Source organism: Sander vitreus, chromosome 12 (genome assembly GCF_031162955.1).
Source record: "Sander vitreus isolate 19-12246 chromosome 12, sanVit1, whole genome shotgun sequence".
Lineage (NCBI taxonomy): Eukaryota > Metazoa > Chordata > Actinopteri > Perciformes > Percidae > Sander > Sander vitreus.
The window spans coordinates 13,729,449-13,750,893 of NC_135866.1; the positions used below are offsets into that span (position 1 = coordinate 13,729,449).

Sequence of the window (21,445 nt, forward strand, 5' to 3'; positions counted from 1 at the left end):
ATATATATATATTTTTTTTATATCGTTTATCACTACTTAAATGTTATTTTGGCCCTACATCTGCAGGATTTTATTTAATTTGTTGCTCACTGTAAGAGACAGCAGCAAACATTTTAATCTACAGCTTTTTTTCTGTTGCTTTGCTGTTAAAAACAAAATAACATAGAAATAAATATATATTATATTTCTCTCAGCGTGTACCTTTTATATTCTTTCGGGAAGTGCGATATTGTGGCCGGATGTTTCACGGCCAAGTTTCTCTACGGACATAAATAAAAGACGTGCCCGTCTACTTCCTGTTTTGTTTTTCTTTCACTCGTCTGCTGAGGTCGGGTAGATATGGGAGAGTTTGCGAGTCGAAGAGACAACCACAGCCTGCCCGTGAAGAAACGCGCACTCTTCAGACACCGGTGGACTTTATAAACTCTACAGAAGCAGCGGACATTAACACCTGCCGCGGGGCTTCAAACACCCTCCCTCCTCGATATGGCGCTCAGCTCGGGCGGCTGGGCTCCTCCAGCCCCGGTGCCTGCCTCGTCCCAACAGGCTGCATGCGGCGGGCCTGCGCTGACGCCTTGCTGCACTACTGTTTTAATGTCAGTCCGGGTTTCGGTGTGCCATTCAGGGATCCGGCCCCTGTGCCTCCCTGGAGCAGGCAGCGAGGCTCTGCGCCTCCAGCTCAGCATGGACCCGAGCCGGGCCGGAGAGTTCCGACTGGCGCTGCGAGATACGAGCGGAAACCGCAGTGTGGTGAGATTTCACACATACACCTGTGTTTAGAGTCTGTGCTGTCGTTACCCGCTTAGATATACTTGTGATGAACAACCTTACTGAATCACATTTATATTTTATACCAGTATAGGCCCGTACACGCCATTTTATGGAGCACTACAATACAGCTCCTTACAATTCAGATCTGGGGATACATACACACCAGATTTCATTGAATGCATGTGGATATAAAGACATACAGCTGATACACCACCCAAGACTTTCTTCTAAGTGTTCTACTGTATGATAGAGAAGTTCTTTTTTAGTTACCAATACTGTAGTTAAGAGGGTTTTTTAGTTTCACTTTCATTTTCATTTTTTCCTCATAGCCACTACACATTCAGATTTATTAGAATTATAACATCATCAGGGGAAATCTACGACTATGCATAGTGGTAAACAGCTACCGTAAGACTCTCCTGGTCTTAATGGCAAGACAAGTGGGAATTTTCTACCAGTTTCAGACTTGTATTTGTCATATAGCATGACAAGCTCATAATACATGTACCATTATAGTTGTCACTCTGTCTTGTTGAACGTCTCTATTCATCCCTTCAAATTCCTTTATAATTCAAGCATAGGACAGAGGAAGGTTGAGGAAAGTCTGACTATGTAGATCTGAGCCTGACGAGCTGAGTTTGAAGAGGACCATATTAGGTGTATGGTCTTCTGCATAGGCGTCGCTTTCAGTGGGTACGCGTACCTATCAGATCTCGTCATGAGTCATTTTGTACCCACCACTTTTTTTGAAAACCTCAAGCTCAATTTAGTTAAAAAAAAAATAAAGTTCATAACACACATAATTCTTGAGCGACTGATGCAAACAAATCCACAAAAATCTCTATCCCCACAGGGCAGGCATAGACACAGCCGTTCTGTGTTGCAGAACTACTAAATATTGTGCTGCACAATATGACTGAAGCGCCTGCACCGTGATTCCACGAGACGGTGCGTAGGCTCAGCCGCCTGCTCGGTTCTACTATGGAACCGGTTCCTACGCAACCGGTAGGAATCGGACCGGATTAGAACACAAATTTCAGTTCCTCATTTCGGTTCCACTTAATGTGTTGACTGAAATATTTTCCCTCTGTCGCTCCGAAACGGACGTAAAAATATCACACTTTCTCTGTAGTCTACCGTTAGCTGGTTACCGTAAATGTAGGCTACTTTTAAAAAGCCATATTTTCCCTCTGGGCTCACCAAAACTGACATAAAAGCCTTTCTTTGATGTAATTTTTCAGTTTTTCAAGAATCGGTTTAGGAATCCTAATCGTTTTAAAAGTACCGGTTCGGCATTGGAATGGTAAAAATCCAAACGATACCCAACCCTATTATTCAGTGTCCCAAAAGTACCCCAGAAGTGTTTTTTTTTTATACTGTGCAGCTCCTCTCTCCTCTCTGATGTCACGTCATGTCAACATAGTACATGGATACATGAAGCAGAACATAGTGGTTCATATGTCTAATGCTTTTTGAAAACTAAAGGCTTTCTTCTTCATAAAACGTGTCGGACATCATCACATTTTTGTATACATTTTTATTCATTTACATTAGTAAGCTACAGGACAGCGTCTTTCAAAACATGACCATGCGCGAAAGAGAAGGAAAAAAAACTAGAAAATGCATTTCCTGCAGAAAATGCGTGGGAATGCTGAATTGCTAAAGCTAAACTAGATGAATAGCTTAAATCCGTAAGAAGAAGTTAAAGTAGTGATAATAGTTGAAAAAGTTTAAATCGTTTTAATAAGTATGAATTTAGTGCTATCAGTCAGATTACCTCATCTTGAGCACAACAAGGCCTTTCTGAATGTAATCATATAAAATTCATATGGATAAACTTAAAAATGTGGGCATGTCAGTGTTTTAAAAAAGTGGTTCGCTCTGCATTGAAATGTGAAGGATCTTTAACAGGGGAGCGAATGGAAGAAGATTTGGAACTGTTGTCATTTGGAAGCTCACTGAGCCAAAAGTATAAGTCATATCGCATAACTGAGCACATGGGCGGAAACTAGACATAAATACCTACGTTATGATGTATAAATTGTGTATGACAAGTACAAATTGTGGGTGTGAGAGCAAGGACAAAGATCATTTTTTCGAAGCTCCACACTCTAATCTGTGACATCACTCACTCTAATGGCGTTTTTCCATTACATGGTACCTGCTCGACTCGCCTCGCCTCGACACACTGTGCGTCCGTTTTCCATTGCAGATTTTAGTACCGCCTCAGCGTGGCTGGTCATTATATGCCGGCTCGGCGCAAACACCAGCGCACAAGTATAAACATCAGGCCACTTGAGCTTGTTTTACAGTTCTGTGGAGGCTCCACGCAGAGCTTTCGCCGTATACTATGTAAGTGGCCTGATGTTTATACTTGTGCGCTGGTGCGTGCGTCGAGCCGGCCGTGTGTGTGTGTGTGTGTGTGTGTGTGTGTGTGTGTGTGTGTGTGTGTGTGTGTGTGTGTGTGTGTGTGTGTGTGTGTGTGTGTGTGTGTGTGTGTGTGTGTGTGTACGTAGGCTATGGCGAAAGCTCTGCCTGGAGCCTCTGCAGAACTGTAAAACAAGCGGCGCCGCAGGAAACTGCCGTGACCTAACGCGACACAGAACGTGGAAGGTGTGTTGTTGTTGCCACAGCCAGAAGACACATTTAGTTTCAAATGAAGCTGGAGGCAGCAACAAAAAAACACAGCTGGCTAAACTATTTAAAAATAGCGGGTTTGTTTAGGACACCCCCGTCTGTCGCTTTCACGTCACCTTTTCGGCTCGCCTCAGCTCGCTTGGAACCTCGACTGAGGTGGTACTAAAAAAAGTACCTGTTAGCAGGTACCAGGTACTTTTTTTCGTAATGGAAAACCAAAAAAGGCGAGTAGAGTCGAGGCGAGTCGAGTAGGTACCATGTAATGGATACACACTTTGTTTAATCGATACAATTTCCTGAAATGTACACTAAACTTAAATAGTTTTTTTACAAAAACTGTAAAATATATCAAAACACTGAGCACACCCCGAATACCTGAATATTTTGTGAATGGTTTAAAGTTTGAATCACTTCTGTAGGTGAAAGAATGTAGGAGATACATTTTGAAGCAGAAGAGGATTTGAAGCTTGCTCTCATTGACTTTAATGTTAAAATAAAATGTTTAAAAGCTTAATATTTAAAAAAGTCTAAATAGTAGAAAAAAAGTTGAAGTCCCATCATTAGCTGAAAGAGCTGAAGATTTTAAAAGCTGAATGGTTTTAATAGCTGAACGTATGCAGAAGTTACGGAGAGCCAAAAACGTACGGAATAATAAGAAGAATCAGAAAGGGTTTTATTGCCAAGTAAGTTTTTTAACACATACAAGGAATTTGTTTTGGTGTTGTTGGTGCACGTCACACATGAATATGAAACAATATAAGTATAGGTACAAACAATATAAGTATATTTACACAGTATGTATTACGTTAAAAATAAAGAATAAATAAAGCTATAAATAAAAAAATAAAGAGCAAAGAGCATTACAGCAGAGAGAGAACAGTGGCATGAAGGTGGAGAGTCAGGGTGGTTTCCGGGCCTTGTTAATAAGGCTAGTGGCGGAGGGGAAAAAGCTGTTCATGTGACGTGAGGTTTTGGTCCTGATGGACCTCAGCCTCCTGCCAGAGGGGAGTGTCTCAAAGAGTTTGTGGGAAGGGTCGGCCACAATCTTTCCAGCACGCTTCAGAGTCCTGGTGGCGTATAGGTCCTCGAGCGGCGGCAGTTTGCAGCCAATCACCTTCTCTGCTGACCGAATGACACGCTGCATTCTGCCCTTGTCCTTGGCAGTGGCAGCAGCGTACCAGATGGTGATGGAGGATGTGAGGATGGACTCAATGATGGCTGTGTAGAAGTGCACCATCATTGTCTTTGGCAGGTTGAATTTCTTCAGCTGCCGCAGGAAGTACATCCTCTGTTGTGCTTTCTTCACAAGGGAGCTGATGTTCAGCTCCCACTTGAGGTCCTGGGAGATGATAGTTCCCAGGAAGCGGAAAGACTCCACAGTGTCAATTGTGGAGCCACAGAGGGTGATGGGGGCAGGTGGGGCTGGGATCTTCCTGAAGTCCACAACCATCTCCACTGTCTTTAGAGCATTGAGCTCTAGATTGCACCAGGTTGCACCAGGTCACCAGGTGGTCAGCCTCCCACCTGTAGGCGGACTCGTCACCATCAGAGATGAGTCCGATGAGGGAGGTGTCGTCCGCGAACTTCAGAGGCTTGACGGACTGGTGACTGGAGATGCAGCTGTTGGTGTACAGGGAGAAGAGCAGGGGGGAAAGAACACAGCCCTGGGGCAATCCGGTGCTGATGGTCTGTGAGTCGGAGACGTGTTTCCCCAGCTTCACATGCTGCTTCCTGTCAGACAGGTAGTCAGTGATCCACCTGCAGGTGGAGTCAGGCACGCCTAGCTGGGAGAGTTTCTCCTGGAGCAGAGCCGGGATGATGGTGTTAAAGGCAGAGCTGAAGTCCACAAACAGGATCCTGGCGTAGGTTCCTGCGGAGGCCAGGTGCCGGAGGATGTAGTGTAGGGCCAGGTTGACTGCATCGTCTACAGACCTATTGGCTCTGTAGGCAAACTGCAGGGGGTCCAGGAGGGGGTTATCGGTTTAGGCGATAACCTATCGCTATAGGTGGTGATCTGCCTAAGTCCTTTCCAGACAGTCGCAGAGTCGTTTGCTGAAAACTGGCGTTGGAGCTTCTCAGAGTACCGTCTTTTAGCCTCCTTCACTGCCTTGCTAAACTTGTACTTCGACTCTTTAAATCTGTCTTTGTCCCCACTCCTGAACGGGTTTCAACAATGACAAAGGGTTTGTCATTGTTGAAACTCACCCTGGTGCTTGATGGAACACAGCAGTCCTCACAGAAGCTGATGTATGCCATCACAGCCTCTGTGTACTCATCCAGACTGTTGGTAGCAGTCCTGAACACATCCCAGTCAGTGGAGTCCAAACACGACTGGAGATCCTCCACAGCCTCACTGGTCCACTTCCTTGATGACCTCACTACAGGTTTGCAGAGCTTTAGTTTCTGCCTGTACGCGGGGATCAGGTGAACCATGACGTGGTCAGAGAAACCCAGTGCAGCACGGGGGACTGCGTGATAAGCATCCCTGACTGTGGTGTAACAGTGATCCAGAATGTTCTCCTCTCTGGTCGGGCATTTAATATGCTTTCTATATTTAGGGAGTTCATGAGTGAGGTTCCCTTTATTAAAGTCTCCAAGGACAATAACTAAGGAGTCCGGGTTGGTCCGCTCCACACATAGTATCTGTTTTGCTGCTTTTCCTTGTCATATCTGATTGTAACCTTAATATTGTTACATACATACAAACATTATTAATTATTATTATTATTATTTAATTATTTTCTGTCATTTTCTTGACAAAACGTTTAATTGAGCCTGGTCTGGCATACCGGATGTACTGTACAGTGCTGGAATAAAGCCTGAGGCATTTTCCTCCCGTTCTGCTATCTCCGCTATCTATTGTGCAAGGGCATCATCGCTGCATCTAGAGCTTAGCACCGCCCAAAACGATTGTGATTGGTTTAAATAAATGCAAACAAGCCAGAGCGTTTTCTTTCCCCCCCTATCCCAGCATGAGGAGGGGTGTAGCCAGACCATACTCCAGCGCTGTGTCAGCGCTGGAGTATGGTCTGGCTATGCAAGACTAAATCGAGCAAGCCCTACTCAGTTGCTAAACCAGTAGCCGTTTTTTTTGTCTTTAGACTGTTAATGTCGACTATGGTTTCCTTTTTGCTAATTCCATTCTTCAGGTTACCTAAGGTAATCTCACTGCTGACACACATTTCAGTACAAGGATGAGTTCTTCTCTTTCAGTATCAGGGGTGATTACTGTCCCAACTGCAGACACATGCTTGATCATGTGTGAAGTGAAGTTGAACATACTTTGAACTCTGCCTGTCTCGCCAATCATCCAAACTTTTCCCTCAAATCTGTCCTTTGTTTTGTCAAGTTCACTTTGTTCACTTTGTTATCCTAACAAATCTGACAGGCTCGGTTTTGGCTTTTCATCATGGTAAAATCTCAACTCCGACAGATTTCCCCCTGACAATTCGGATGCTTTTTGATTTGCATACTTTTACTTTGATCCCAGCTTCTTTTAGCTGGTCTGTCTGTACATACAGACAGACATAAATACAAAGTTTGGGCCACTTTTAAAAGTAAAAATACCAAACATTTGCTAGTTCCATCTTTCAAATGTGAAGATCTGCACCTAAATTGAATATCTTTTGGATTTTGGTCTCCCAAAACAATCAAAATGAAAATGTCACCGTGGGTCCGAGACATTGGAATGGGAATTCTTCATAGACTAAATGATAATCAATTAATTCAGAAAGTAATTGGTAGATGAATCAATAATGAACATACTTGTTGAAATTAATTGTTGATTTAATTAATAATTGTTGAATAATTGTTGTTGCCGACCTGGCAAGAAATAAATATATGAGATTTCTTTTAATTTGATTGGTTTAGGATTAATTGGTGCAACTTTTTCGTTTCTTTTTGTAATAATTTCTTATTTACCCTTCCTTTCTTTCAAACTGCAGAATGACGAGCCATTTGAGGTTAGGGCTGCACGATATGAGGAAAATATGCGATAACGTTGTTGAATATCGCGATAACGATATAACTTGCGATAAATAACAGACAGTAAAGTGTACTCAGTTCTGCCTTTCTGTTGCTTTCAGTATCGTGCTAAAATACAACAAATTGCTTGTTAAATTCAATACAAATAAAAGGACATCATTTCTAACATTGTTTTATTGAACAAATTGAACATTGAATTGAACATAAAAGGGACCACTAAAAAAAGAGTGACAGCTTTATTTTAATTTGCAGTTTTATACTGATATTTTCTTTTAACCAAAACAACAAATCTGGTAGTGTCTATCGCGATGTCGCAGCCTTTTGCAACGTGTATATTGTGCCAGTTGATATCGCGATTAAAACAAAAAAAATATTGTGCAGCCCCATTTGAGATGAATTTGTTTTTGTACCCCCCAGTTCATTGCAGAGTTTGACCTGCGCTCGGTGCAGTACGAGGTGAAATCCCCTCGCTGCCATGAGATGCGTCTCGCCGCTCCGCCTCACGACTGCATCCGCTTCAACTTCCGCTGCGACCGCGAGGCCGAGGAGTGGGCCACCGTGGTGATGTCATCACTCAGAGAGGCACATCGAGGTCCGTTTGACAACTATTTTCTTTGTTCCCCAACCTGCTCTTTCTACGACCTACTGTGTTTTCTTTTCAAAAGGACAGATGTTGAAGATTGAATTTTAATTTCACATCATTAATATCACAGTCGAACATAAATGTAACCATTATTCCAAAAAAATTATATATAGATATAGATATATGGATTATATCTGTTGAAAAACAGCATAACACTGATAATGATGCTGGCTCAATTATTTTAGAGAAAAACACAAACTTAACTCCTTAACTAAGAGTTTCAACTATCAAACCTAAGTATGTAGAGTTTCTAATTTTAAATGACTATAAAATATGAAATACTATTACAAAAAAATTAGTAAAGCAACACGGCATGCCATCAGGTCCCAGGTAAAGAAATTTGTTGACCAACTGCCACTTTGCTCGTTTGAAAGCCATGATGTCTCTCTCTTTCTCATGGGTGGGCCAAATTTTCTGGGCGGGCAAAGCAGAGAAAAGGGAGGTAACCTTCCTCCTTATGATGTCATAAGGAGGAGATTCCAGATCGGCCCAGCTGAGCTTTCATTTTCTCAAAGTCAGAGCAGGATACCCAGAGCTTAGTTTACATCTGTCGCCATTTCTAGCAACTGGGGGGACCATAGGCAGGCTGGGGGAACTCACATTAATGTTAAAAAAACCTCATAGTGTGAAATGTTCATGCCATGGGACCTTTAAGCTCTTTAGAAACAAACAGTTATGTCCAGTTTTCAAAATAAAACGACATGTGCGCTGATGTAAGGCTGATTTGAAGGCAAAACCAATAGCATAGAAAAGCATGAAGTGTGCTACTAGGAGGAACTAATTAAAACAAATGAAATACATGAGTGTCTGTGACCTTAATACAACTGAGACAAGAAAACCGTTAAAACCTTTTCTCTGTTATTAAAGGGTTTTGCTGATAACGTAAGTTGGGCCGTTATCAGCCAAGTGCAGTTAAAATAAATATTGATTTATATAGGTTTGGGTTGGAAACCGTATCATTGAAGCACTTTTGTAACCGTTCCTTTTTGCTTCTCTGACAGTTGCAAATATTAACACATGCGAATCCGATGGCAGACACGAGGACACAGCAGCAGCTATGGAGCAGTGGAGCTCCGCATCGCTGCCGCTCACTGGTGGGTGTCTTCCGTTTCCCGTCGCGCTTTTTCTCTTTCTCTGTTTAAGAGTGTGCTCTTAAAAACGTCACTTTTGATCGCTAATTATTTTTATTTTTTTGTTTTTAGAGGAGCTATGCTTGGAGCTCGCCAGGGCGATTGAAGCAGGCGATACTCAAGCGGCTTCCCAGCACGCGTCCGCTCTGGCTCGGCAAAAAGCAGTGCTAACGATTCAGCTGTCTGAAAAGAACTACGCAGAGGGAGAGATCAGGTGAGAAATGAAAAGTTCCGGGCTGAGGAGTTATTGTTATATATTATATTGTATGTTATTGTGTTTTTGCAACTTATAGTGCCGTATATCTGTGTTTCAGTTTATCTGTGGTAGTGGAGGATGTCTCGTCATCCTGTTGTGTCACAGTGAAAGTCTTTCCTTACATGACCGTGGCTGCACTCAAGCAACAGGTTTGAAAATTGTCAGTTAACCAAAAAAAATGCAATCGGTGCAGTAGGTTTTCATTCACTAACTCCCACCACTCTCGTTCTTCAGGTGTTTCTCGAGTACGGTTTCCATCCTCGCGTACAGCGCTGGGTGATTGGTCAGTGCTTGTGCACCGAGCCGAGGTCGCTGGCCTCCTATGGGGTGCAGAAGGACGGTGATACGGCGTACCTCTACCTGATCTCCGCCCGACAAGCCCGCATCACCCGTCAGCTGTTCCAGCAGGACCTGGAGAGCGCCCTCCTCGCCCCACCGCTCCCACCGGGCAACGGCCCAACCTCCCAAGACTGGAGGGGTTACAGCACCCTGCCCTCAAGGCTACCCCACAGCAACCAGGGTGAGTTTAACAAATGTACCTTTTCTGTCACAGTTTAGGTAGTCTCGCATTGCCAGACCTATCTCCACAGAGAGTCACAGAATGCATCAAAAATGTACAGCGCCTGGAGCACATTGGACAACTGCTAGGTGGTAGCTGGTAAAACATTTCATTGGTATCATTTAAAGTGCTCATATGATGCTTTTTGGCTTTTCCCCTTTTCTTTATTGTGTTCTATATCTTTTTGTGCATGTTATAGGTTTACAAAGTGAAAAAGCCCAAAGTCCACCCCAAAGGGACTTACCATCTTCCAGAGAAAACACTGTTCACAAACTGCTCCAAACAGCTCTATTGCAGTCCAGCCTTTACTTCTGTGACAAACATGCGTCAGTTTGTAACACACATTATAATGCTCATCTAGCTGCTAGCATGGCACACCCTCATACTCTGCTTCTGACTGGCTAGTAGTCCTTACCTAGGTACTGCGCATGTGCGACTCCCAACAAAGATGGAACAGAAGTGAGATGTGTCACTCTGTGGCTAAAACAGAGAGCTCAACACACAGGGTGAAAAGAGGAGCTGCAGCAATGTGCAGTACAACAAATATATGGTGTTTTTTGAAAATTAAACCACATAAACCTATTCTGGTACAACCTCTAAATACAATTATGAACCTGAAGATGAGCATAATATGAGCACTTTAATCGATTAGTTGTTTGGTCAAGAAAATTGTGAAAAATGTCGGATCAGTGTTTTCCAAAGCCCAAGATGACGTCCTCAAATGTCTTGGTTTTTTCCACAACTCAAAGATATTCAGTTTACTGTGAAGAAACTAGAACATATTCACATTTAAAAAGATTTTTCTCATAAAAAAAAATGAAGCAAACCGATTAATCGATTATGAAAATAGTTGGCGATTAATTTAATAGTTGACTTATCGATTCATCTTTGCATCTCTTAACCTGATTAAACCAACCTGACTACACTGGGGGGGTCGCAACTCGAAAAGGTTAAGAACCACTGGACTTCAGTCAACCATTAACCGCAAAAGATTTGCAGCCAAGTTTTAAATAAAATGTCTTCTCTAATCCTAAAAGGGCAGTACAAGAATTGGACCCCTACAGCATACTACAGTACATTGTTGTTAACACAGAGGTTTTTGTTTAAAACTCTATAAAACTTAATTTCCTTCAGTCCTTCCTTCCTACATTGTTCATCGGATGCTAACGTAAACATTCACTTTAATCTTGTAGTCATTGTTTGATTTCAAATGTGCAGCAGAAACACCAAAACCAAATGTCACTGTCCAAATATGTTCTGACTCATTGTAAATACTACATCCAAACTAGAGAAAGTACAGCTCTGTAAACAGGTTTTTGTGTGTGTGTGTGTGTGTCAACGTCAGGGAGCACAGGTGGAGGAGGCGATAGACCAGGTGATATCAAAGATGTTCTGGACATTGAGAATCTGCAGCTGAACGATCATACCAACAAAGCCAGTAAAACACAGGTACATCAGCAGTCGATATACTGTTGGAAAAGCAGTAGACACAATAGGAGTACATATAAAAACTAGTTTGGTTATAGTGGGAGTTTAGCTTTTTACTCAGACAAAATCATGGGTGCCTTTTTTGTATGACATCTGTGTGCATTTCAATGGTATGCTGAATCAAATGAAGCTAAGCTAGGCTAATGCATAAAGAATAGACATAGATAAAGAAAATGCTTTGGTGAGCTTGTCTGACTTTGTTTAAAATAGTATAAATAGCCAAATGATTCCTTCTTAAATCTGTTTTAACTCACCTCCTCTCAGCAGACAGAGTGGGCTTGTCCCTCATGCACTTTCATCAACAAGCCTTCCCGTCCAGGCTGTGAAATCTGTGCTACAGCCAGACCTGACGCACACATCCAGCAGGTACTGCATCATATCTAGCGTTCAATACCATTTTTATTATTTTTTTTATTACTACTCTTTGTAACATTTTCCCTCAGTGGCAGTCGCCTCTTTTTATGTCTTATATTCTCTCCCAAAGGAGAAAGGAAGGAGAGAGGATCGAGGAGAGTTCAGTTTAAGCAGCAGCAGCTGACTGCCCTTCGTCGATGTCAGGTCGCCATGTCTCACTCACTCACTCACACACACACACACACACACAGAGTAAGGATGATAAACAACAAAATACATAAAGACTGTCAAGTGCACTGAGAGTCGTCTGACAGCTGGAGCCATTGAAGCACTGTAGCATGACAGAGCTGCGCTGGTCTAGGCTCAGACGATGAACTGCAGACAGCGTCCGATTTGACCGGTTACGTGGACATGACCGTGACATACAGTACATCTGAATTTGGCCAGCTCTCTTTATTTATTTTACATGGTGTGTGTGTGATGCAAACACAGACGGCCTAATATTTATTTTAGGTGAGAGAGTTGATGGACATTCTTTGCATTTGTCGCAGCTGAAATTGAGGGAATGTCATACTTTAAGTTTCTGCCAACTGTGAAGTGAGAGAAAAGGTGACTCCTTGTGCAATACCCTGTTCTGTTTGTTCATTTGCCAAAATGTTGGTTTGAAAACAAAACAAAAAATAGAAGGAAAAAAAAAAAAAAAGCCATGGGTGAGAAGAGGTGTGTCACATTTACAGGGTTGTCAAGTGCTTTTATTTTTTTTTATAACATTGTACTAAGTGTATTATTTTTAACAAAATTCATTGAGTAATTGATGTACATTTTAGCAGTTGATCAAATTTTACTCAAATCCCTGTGAGCTGTGACGGCAATGGAACGATGTTTTCAGTACATAATGTAAAATCTTGTATTACCGGAATAAACATAACGGAATTAAACAAATCCTGTTTGTCTATCAATAATACTTCTGATATAACTGATGTAGTAATTGATGTAGTGCACAGTTTAAAGGATTTAACAAATGAAATTAAGTTTACTCATCAGGAGTACTACTCAATCTGGGATACAGTTACTATTGTCTGTGGCTCTGGAGGGAACTTTTGAAGTCTAACAAAATAACCATGTCAACAGGGTTGTTTTAGATCATTTCAATTTTTTTGTGGAAAACCTGCGTTTCAAACTTGGTATGTGGAGTTTGAAAGAATGCCATTATGGCTGCGTTCGTGTCATATTGAAGTTATGGTGAGTCAGAGAATCCCAGTTTCTGGCTTGTAAATAGCATTCATGTCAACATCCAAGTCCTAATTACGTCTAGAAAACTTTTTTCAAAGGTTGTTGTTCATTGTAATTAAACCCAAATGTAATGGCATTATGTCAGTATTTAAATCCTAACATGACCAACTCTAATCATACAACAGTCTTGATCACATCAACGCTTGCAAGTCAAAACATTGAAGGCTTTCCCAGGTTTTATGACTTCTTATGTCATTAAGTACAGTAATATGCTTGAAACATAGGAAACTTTTTCAGTATTTTAATTTGGCATTAATAAATATGAAATAAACATGTTTCAAAGAAAGTTATCAAAACAAATATAAAAATATAAGATGCAGTGACTGCTTGTTCAACAGATGCAGATGTACAGACATCTTAAAGGAGGCAGACCACCGACCAACCAGGTATTTTCTTCCATTTCAACAGCTGTTTCCTGTTTTATGTCTGTTAGCATGTTGGTATTGTCATCTTCTATCCATTACCATCCTGCCTAACAAAAAAAGAAGCTAAAAACAATGCAGTAATTGTCTTTATGTACCCCAAATAAATTCACAAAAAAATCCATAAAAACATTTTACCATAAGCAACCAAACCATGACAAATTACAATTACTTGTGAAACGATTGCCCCCTCTTTCACTTAATATTAGAAATGTTCAGTAAAAAACAGTCCATTCTGCTTAGTTTAACAAGAAAAGCCTGTTTTTCCCTCCTCCACTGTTTTAAGAATGAAATACTAACAAAATGTCCACAAAAAAAGGTCAACTATAGATATTCCTCTTCTTTTCAAACTGTCCAGTAGATTTAACTGTCATTCACATTTGCCCTAGTGAAGACAAACCTGAGAACACCTCAGAGGTTGTTTTTTTTCCTCCCAATAACATCCTTCAGTAGTCCTGTATGACTTGGCATTTATTTCCAGAAGAGGATGTTCCAGAAAAGCAGCCAGCAAGGATAGACCAGCAGGGCTATGAGCGGGTAAACCAGAGAGCCATACAGCGAGTGGTCCAGGATGCCCTGCGAGATGACTGATAGGAAGAGCATCCAACCGTCGATGAAGCTGACAGGCATTTCCTGCAGCTCTTGGAAGAAAAAGACAGAAAAGAGGAGAGTGCAGGCTGGGCTGAGGATGACCAGGATAAAGGCTGATAGAATCCTAAGGGGAGAAGAAGAGAAAAGTAAGGTTTTACTTCCATTTGACTTAACACATGGCAGTACAGAGCTAAGACCAAAAGACGTGCGGGTGTTTTACTTTGGTACGTGGGGTGTGACGAAGGCAGCCACGGGCACCAGGGTGAGAGCCAGGATGAAGCCCAGGGAGAAGTTGATGAGGGCGGTGCAACCCAGCAGCACAGCCAGGTACAGCACAGCCACCAGCTTCAGCACTTTCCAGCCCTGCTCCGTCCCCTCACCTGACAGGAGCCTTCGACAAACAGAACGAAAACAGCTTCAGCATCATTCTCAACTGGCTCAGTTCTTTTTGGTCTCGGCTAACTAACGTGCGCGTTATGGTAACTTTCAGCTCGTTGACAGAAGAACTATGGACTCGATAAGATTTTGAGCTTGTGGCATGATGTTCAGGAATAACTTTAAAGCCTGAGATTGTCTATCACGTTTTATAATCCTGTGGGGGAAAAAAAAAGACTTCTGCAAGAGAAATTCTAATTTGTAAATATGTAAAAAGATTTGGAGTTGAAGTAAAAAAAAAAAAAAGTCTGAATACAATGTGTTCACAAAGTATATCAACAATAACGTCACACTCAGGGCAAGTAAGTAAGTTTCACTGTCTCATGGTGCTGGAACTTTCAGTACAGTTTTCTGCTTTTAATCTGTTCTCACATGTTCACAAAAGCAGTTTTTTCAGATTCCTCATTGTTAATGATTGGTGCATTCATATTTCATGTAAAAATTTGGGTGATATAATCTGGAAAATTAAGGAACCGAGAGCTTTTGTACATTACACTCTGCTACTGTAGCTACCTGTGTGTGTTATGAGGCAAAGCCAGGCCTGCTGTGTAAATAGCAATAGCTGTCAGGACTACAGCCTCGGTCTCAGACACCGGGAAGTGTTCCACAGCCACCTCCTGAAAACTGATCGGCAGCGTGTACAGAGCTACTCCAGTCAGATGGCTGATCACCAGAGGAGTCAGCACTGACAGCACTCCTGGACTGGACATCTGAGAGGAAGCAGATTTAATTAAAGTGCTGATTTAATAGACTCAATAAGTAGTTTACGTTTCTGACCCGTTTGTCATATTGTGTGTCTAACCTGCTCAGTGTCAGTGACTCCATCTTCTGTTCTTGGTGGTGGAGTCGCAAGTTGAACCCACAGGTCTAAGGCCTGTATCATAGTCAAGGACAAATCTGACAATCAAGCACATATCAATAACCTGGGCTACAATCAAGGTAGGTCTACATGCATGCCGTGTGTAATTAATTTGCTTTTCTCTGTCATATTTTAAAATGACAACAAAGTAAAATGATTGTGAAAGGATACACGAAGCAGCAGGATGACGGCGAGGAGGCCGAAGGCTGGCATGTAGTAACCAATGGAGACAAAGTGAGAGAGGGACGGCATGAGGTAGAAGAAGTAGGACTGGTGTAGGCGCTCTAGGAGGTTATTCAGCTTACGATACATTCCCTCCAGAAGCCTAGAGGATATTCAGTAAGACACAATAAAACCAGTAATTATGGACCCACTTATGAAGGTCAGAGCTACAAAAAAAAGGGCACATATAAACTTAAATACAAACACTTGCTCTGACCTGCCAATGGTGGTGGTGTCAGTCTTGTACTGACGGAAACTGTTGATGCCCTTGATGGTGGCAGCCTCAATGTGGTATCGCAGGAAAAGGCCATGATCCCCCCAGGGCCGCCCACTGGCCTGCTTCATCACCATCAGCATCATGGTCTGGACTGAGTGGCTGTAGCCAGACACACTGTCCCAGTCATTCCTCTGCAGCTATTAAAAAAACAAAGCAAAAAAAACCACCTTGTGTTATCTAACCATTCTGCTCACCAAACACAGAAAATGTGTCGGGTTTCTACTGCATTTCATCACAAGCCTTCACCTTGCCCTGGATGGTGCAAAGGACTCCGATCTTCTGACAGAAGGCATAGAAGAGGTTGGCTAAATCCAGGTTGGGTAGCTGGCCATTGAGGCCTTCCAGTACCAGGTCCAAACTGGTGATGACATCGCTGCTGAGCTCCAGGGACAGAGCTGCCTGTATCGAACCACCGCGACCTTGAAGTGGAGACCAGTCCATACCTAGATGCACCATTACAGAGGACACGTCAACTGAAAAATGCAGTCACGTATGGGAATGATTCAATACTTCCACAGTAGCGCCGAGATCGAAAAGTGGCTGATGGTCAGCCACTGTGGTACATGGGCGCTGATCTCTTGGCGGCACACGCCGCTCACTACAGCGGCATTTGCCGGTGGCTGATGGCATTTGCCACTGTGACAGCGGCATAAACCGATCCCCTGGCGGCACTGGCCGGTTGTGTTCCACCGGCACACCGTTCAACGGCAGGTGGCCGTTTGGGTCTCTGGTGTCTGAAATTAGTTGAAGTTGCTACTGACCAGCCGGGCTGCTCATCGTTATTTTTACAGACAGAGCGGACATAAAGCGACGAAGGGTCTGCTCCAGAGCTCTGTGTGTCACGTCACGGCAAAACGGGAACTTAAACTTTGTGTTGCTTACAACAACTAGCCTTATGACATTCGGGGCTGAAGCCCGGCACAAATGACCTGGCGCCGCCGGTGGTAATATTGGTGCACATAGCTACTGAGACTGACCAACACTAGCTGCGTGCAGTCGTATTTCGGCACAACACCGACAGTAACGTTATAAATTAATCCACTGGTGGCACATGCCGCTCGAGGCTAGATATCGTCTTAGATTTTGGATATCGTAATATCGTGATATGACATAAGTGTCATATATATATATATATATATATATATATATTTATTAATATTAATATATATTCTTTTACTGGTTATAAAGGCTGCATTACAGTAAAGTGATGTACTAGCAGACTGTTCTAGCTGTTCTATTATTTGCCTTTTCCTCACTTAGACATTATGTCCACATTACTGATGATTATTTATCTAAAATGCAAGTGTGAAGATATTTTGTTAAAGCACCACTTGTCAACCCTAGAATATCGATAGATGTATTTGGTCAAGAATATCGTGATATCTGATTTTCTCAGGGAATTTTTTTAATGTGTTTTGTAACTGTGTGATTACCTGTAGTGTTGGTGTGGTGGTAGCCCTCCAGCCAGGCCTGCATACCAATCAGATCATGCTCATTCACAAGGAAGATGATGTCCTTGGCCCAGTAAACCTGATCTATTGAGAAACACAGCAATCATTAAAACAAGAAATGAATGGCATTCAAATGGTGGAGAGAGATGTGGGTTCTGTACTCACTCCTGAAGTACTGTGCCAAGCCAAGTAGCAGCCCCACTGCCTGGTTGTTGTTATCGCCTGGGGTGCAGGGGGCACTCAGCACCAGGGCTTCAGTCCGCGGAGCTCTCGGGGCCCGGAGGATCCCATATACATTTGTGCCTTTTACCAGCTGAAAGGATAGAGTAAGATAAAGAGGAGGATAGAAATAATATTAAAATAAGTCAGTCTTGCTCATATTTCAGTTCCCAATGTGAGCAAAAATGGGTCCTTAATACTTCAATCACAAACTTACATATCTCTCTTTGTTTTCATCAGGGAAGGGCAGCGTACGAGAGAACCTCTGGGTAAACACCTCCAGCCCTCGAGCCTGCATGGTCTTCACTAGCCAGTCCACTGGCATCCCACTGCAGAGAAACAACTGGTAACATTAGACTGGTGGAATAAGGCCAAATATTAATGGACTTATATAGAGGCTTATGTCAACAAACATGCTACGAAACTTTTTTAAATCCTATCAAACTGTGAAGACTCACACATGAAGATTAATAGTGTATAAATAGCGTGACAGCTCAGAGTTGTCTAAAGCAACAAAATAACCAGTGCTGGCTGTTTATAATACCTCACCATTTGGCACAAATCAGTGCAGACCCTCCATGCTCTTGAAAAACAGTCATAATGTCCAAATCTGTGACAAACTTTTTCACACCATGTCGGATCATGTTTGTGTTTCTTACCCTGCTTTCTTCTTATGAGCTGAAAACTCTCTGCCCGTGGCCAGCGCCCTCTCCCCTGCTGGGAAGCGCTCCTCCACCATGGTAGACCCCATGGCATTCTCTGACATGTATGTCCGCAGAGTGAAAGGCTCAAACGCTAACCCCATGAACCAGGCCACACCCGCCATGTAGCAGACCACACTACGATGGATGGAATTAAAAGACATAAATCATTAAAGTTATAAGCACATGTGCACATTGGCATTTGAGATATAATTTAGGCACATTAATGTTTCAGTGACTAAAAACTTACCAGATTGGGGCATTGAGGCGGGTTAGCAGGCTGATCAAAGCCCGTCTCCTGTTTGGGTCAGACAGCAGTCCCATGTTGTTGTCCGTTGTAACGTAAAGCCTGGATACACTGGAACCTGAAGGCAACACACGCACGGTAAAACTGACGTTACCTACCAACTAGCTACACACTTGAATTCGTGATGAAAGATCAATTATTAATTAGGCAGACAACCACAAAAATAGCTATGTTTTTTTCTGTATCCGACGGTTCAATATGTATATGCAAGTAATTATATGCGTTTCCATCATATACAGTTCGAGCTGAGAAATCGTTTTTCTGCCTCCCATTGTCGTTGGATCTATTGACAGCTATGGTTAGCTTGTTGCTAGCTAACTAGCTGGCCGGCTTCGCGAGATGGTAAACATTTAAGCTGTTCCTCTGCAAAGGTGATTATTAACAGTTACGTGGTTACTCTTTTACATATTTCCCATAATATGAATAAAGACATACCCGTTTCCAGTGTCACATCCACCTGCAGAGGTGGAGCTTGATCAACCGCTGCTAAATGCTTTAAATTTCCTTGTTCCTGCGGTAACATTATGTGGCGGACTGACTTCCGGTCAAAAAATATTTTATTTTATTAATACAAAATAAAATATGTAATCCCACCGAATAAAAAATAAATTACATCATTAAAAAAAGAAAGAAAATAAAACAAAGGAAGAAAATTCCTTCTCACAATATTAAATTGTCCCAGATATATACAAATAATTTTTAGTAAGGTTATTATATTGCCCTTCCACAGCCATTAAAAATGGCCATAAACCATTTGGTTTATATGTGTATTAAATGCCAATTTCGTAAAGTATATATTTTATATACCCATTTCAGATTTTCAGTTTGCATTTCCAAAATGAATTCTAAAAGTTATGGATATATCCACTTTATTAGTTTACAAACAATGCTGATGTACACAAACATGGAAAAGCCTCTAAAACATTAATAACTCCATATTTGTTGTTGTAGTCCTATTTTGTAGTTTTTTTTAATAGTGGCTAGTGGCTACCATTATGTTTGTATTAAGCTTGAGGATTGTACCTTTTAATACTTAAATGCAACACCTCACAAATGAACAAGCAACACACAAATGATGCAGAGTTGACATATTTATAGCTTCACCACACATATACTGAACAAAAGTATAATTGCCATGAATACTTGAAAAAAAACATTCACTCCAAGATTCTCCCATCATTTCTCTCCATTCCAGTCTGCAACCAAAACCAGTCTAGATGTTCACCCCTCCTCCTTGCATCACTCTCCAGAGAGCACAGAAACTTCTTGGAGATGTTGTCGCACCACTTCATCCAGCACCTTGCTCACCCCTTTACAAGCTGTCATGGCGGCTTCAATCAGAGACTCTAAGTGATCCTGATGTAGCCTGGCGTCCATCTGCAGCAGAGCGATCTGTCCGCCGCGGGGCAGCAGTGCTAAGGCCAGAGAGCTCACTCCTCCACTTTCCTCTGCATAGCAAAGGTCAGCGAGGGGCGTTTCATCCACAAACCCGACCGTGCAGGCGCACACATAGTCCCGCATGGGGATGCCTGCATCAATCACCGCTAGAGTGGCAGCATTTACACACACGCTGTAGTTACCTCCGTCTGACTGCAGAATCTGTTTGGAAAGAATTTTTAAATATTATAATAATTATTCTAACTAGTTGTATTGTTCCCAATACCAACACTATAAATCTGCAGCACCTTCATTGTTTAACATTTACCTTGACATAGATGTCTATCTGAGAGCGTGGGTAGAGCTGGGTCATCACAGCAGCTTCAAATGTCTGCTTGAGGTGGAGGCTCATCTCAGTTGACTTGCGGTCTCCGTGTGGCCTCCTCTTCCTCTCTGCTGTGCTGAATGTGGCCATGCTGTACTGACAGTTGATAACAGCTCGATCATGACGAATTCGGCTGCGTGCACCTCGTATCTAGGGGTGACAATCAAACAAATAATCTCTATTTTTATTTAGTTTGCAGTGGTGTTGAACGAGACTCCTTTTTCATATTGAGAGGTGTTTCTATTGTATTGCCCACCCTATTTAGAAACATGGGGGGGGTAATTAGAATCACATTTCAATATATTGCAGTCTATGTATCAAAAATATTTGTATCAATATTGTGATACTGATTTGAACCAACCATGTAATTACTATACATTACTGTATTAGGCTGTTAGACAAATGCAGGTAAGACTAATTTAGGCATTCATTTGGGCTATGACAACTTATGATGGGCATTTTGGAAAGTATTGTTCATGTTCAAAACATACTGGACGGTCCAAGACAACAGCAATGGCATTTCCTTTGGACACATGCAAATAACAAATTTCCTTCTAACACAGTTACTGTATATTTACCCACTTCGGGCTAATGAAGACTGCCCAGCTTTACCGCTATTATAAATGCTTGCTTAACGTTAACTGGCCCACGCCTCCATCCCTTTGCTAAGTTACTTACTTCATGTGGGCCGTAAACCACAGCCAGAGCTTTCGTGTTTCCCTGCTCTAAATACGCAGAGCCGTCGGCCTGAGCGAACACACCCATTCGGGCCTGAACCTTCCGCAGCTCGGTGGCTTTTCTTCCATCTAAACGGTATCCCTGGTCAGACAACAGCTCCAGGCCCGCCATGTTTCCGCAAACTTCGAATAAACAGCAGCAACGAAACGACCCACGTGTCTGCCGCTCTACTACATTACCCATACACCCACTCACTTGGAGGACTACGGCAAAACAAAAAGCCCAAAAATACCAAGTTTGGATTATAAATTACAAATGGGAAGACAGTTTTGCCAAGTATAGTCATATTCATTCAGTTTAAAACATATAAGACGTAACTTATTTATCTACATTTAACTCCCTTTTT

At 42.2% G+C, this 21,445-nt stretch overlaps 3 protein-coding genes across 5 annotated transcripts; 1 reads left to right on the top strand and 2 right to left on the bottom strand.

Annotated features, from left to right (window-relative positions):
* Window positions 1-277: 277 nt before the first annotated feature.
* sharpin (SHANK-associated RH domain interacting protein) lies at window positions 278-12,764 on the top strand. 3 transcript variants are annotated; one of them, XM_078263943.1, is made up of 9 exons: window positions 278-750; window positions 7,810-7,984; window positions 9,037-9,129; window positions 9,238-9,379; window positions 9,480-9,570; window positions 9,656-9,941; window positions 11,326-11,429; window positions 11,736-11,834; window positions 11,912-12,764. In XM_078263943.1, exons 1-9 carry the CDS (start codon window positions 487-489, stop codon window positions 11,990-11,992), a joined length of 1,335 nt encoding a protein of 444 aa, XP_078120069.1. In that variant the 5' UTR covers window positions 278-486; the 3' UTR covers window positions 11,993-12,764. The 3 variants fall into 3 exon arrangements, with proteins under 3 accessions (XP_078120069.1, XP_078120068.1, XP_078120070.1); XM_078263942.1 differs by having other exon boundaries at window positions 279-750; window positions 11,733-11,834; XM_078263944.1 differs by having other exon boundaries at window positions 281-750; window positions 11,733-11,834; window positions 11,953-12,764.
* Window positions 12,765-13,341: 577 nt separating this feature from the next.
* On the bottom strand, window positions 13,342-19,141 carry gpaa1 (glycosylphosphatidylinositol anchor attachment 1). The gene is made up of 13 exons (XM_078263941.1): window positions 19,035-19,141; window positions 18,543-18,657; window positions 18,251-18,430; window positions 17,809-17,920; window positions 17,538-17,685; window positions 17,355-17,456; window positions 16,168-16,364; window positions 15,862-16,058; window positions 15,594-15,747; window positions 15,366-15,437; window positions 15,077-15,273; window positions 14,349-14,519; window positions 13,342-14,252 (listed from the first exon to the last, which is right to left on the bottom strand). Exons 1-13 carry the CDS (start codon window positions 19,120-19,122, stop codon window positions 14,009-14,011), a joined length of 1,977 nt encoding a protein of 658 aa, XP_078120067.1. The 5' UTR covers window positions 19,123-19,141; the 3' UTR covers window positions 13,342-14,008.
* A 536-nt stretch (window positions 19,142-19,677) lies between these two features.
* exosc4 (exosome component 4) lies at window positions 19,678-21,253 on the bottom strand. Its single transcript, XM_078263945.1, has 3 exons — window positions 21,040-21,253; window positions 20,305-20,511; window positions 19,678-20,198 (listed from the first exon to the last, which is right to left on the bottom strand). Exons 1-3 carry the CDS (start codon window positions 21,208-21,210, stop codon window positions 19,839-19,841), a joined length of 738 nt encoding a protein of 245 aa, XP_078120071.1. The 5' UTR covers window positions 21,211-21,253; the 3' UTR covers window positions 19,678-19,838.
* Window positions 21,254-21,445: the final 192 nt, after the last annotated feature.

What these genes read in the sequence shown, in the direction of transcription:
- sharpin (XM_078263942.1), top strand. Translation starts at nt 487, where the DNA reads ATGGCGCTCAGCTCGGGCGGCTGGGCTCCTCCAGCCCCGGTGCCTGCC. An exon ending in CGAGCGGAAACCGCAGTGTG is followed by an intron (nt 751 to 7,809) that starts GTGAGATTTCAC and finishes TGTACCCCCCAG; the next exon opens with TTCATTGCAGAGTTTGACCT. An exon ending in CTGACGCACACATCCAGCAG is followed by an intron (nt 11,835 to 11,911) that starts GTACTGCATCAT and finishes ATTTTCCCTCAG; the next exon opens with TGGCAGTCGCCTCTTTTTAT.
- gpaa1 (XM_078263941.1), bottom strand. Translation starts at nt 19,122, where the DNA reads ATGTTACCGCAGGAACAAGGAAATTTAAAGCATTTAGCAGCGGTTGAT. An exon ending in CTTGGCACAGTACTTCAGGA is followed by an intron (nt 17,457 to 17,537) that starts GTGAGTACAGAA and finishes GTTTCTCAATAG; the next exon opens with ATCAGGTTTACTGGGCCAAG. An exon ending in TTTGCACCATCCAGGGCAAG is followed by an intron (nt 16,059 to 16,167) that starts GTGAAGGCTTGT and finishes TTTTTTTAATAG; the next exon opens with CTGCAGAGGAATGACTGGGA.
- exosc4 (XM_078263945.1), bottom strand. Translation starts at nt 21,210, where the DNA reads ATGGCGGGCCTGGAGCTGTTGTCTGACCAGGGATACCGTTTAGATGGA. An exon ending in TGGTTTACGGCCCACATGAA is followed by an intron (nt 20,512 to 21,039) that starts GTAAGTAACTTA and finishes TGTCACCCCTAG; the next exon opens with ATACGAGGTGCACGCAGCCG. An exon ending in AGATAGACATCTATGTCAAG is followed by an intron (nt 20,199 to 20,304) that starts GTAAATGTTAAA and finishes CTTTCCAAACAG; the next exon opens with ATTCTGCAGTCAGACGGAGG.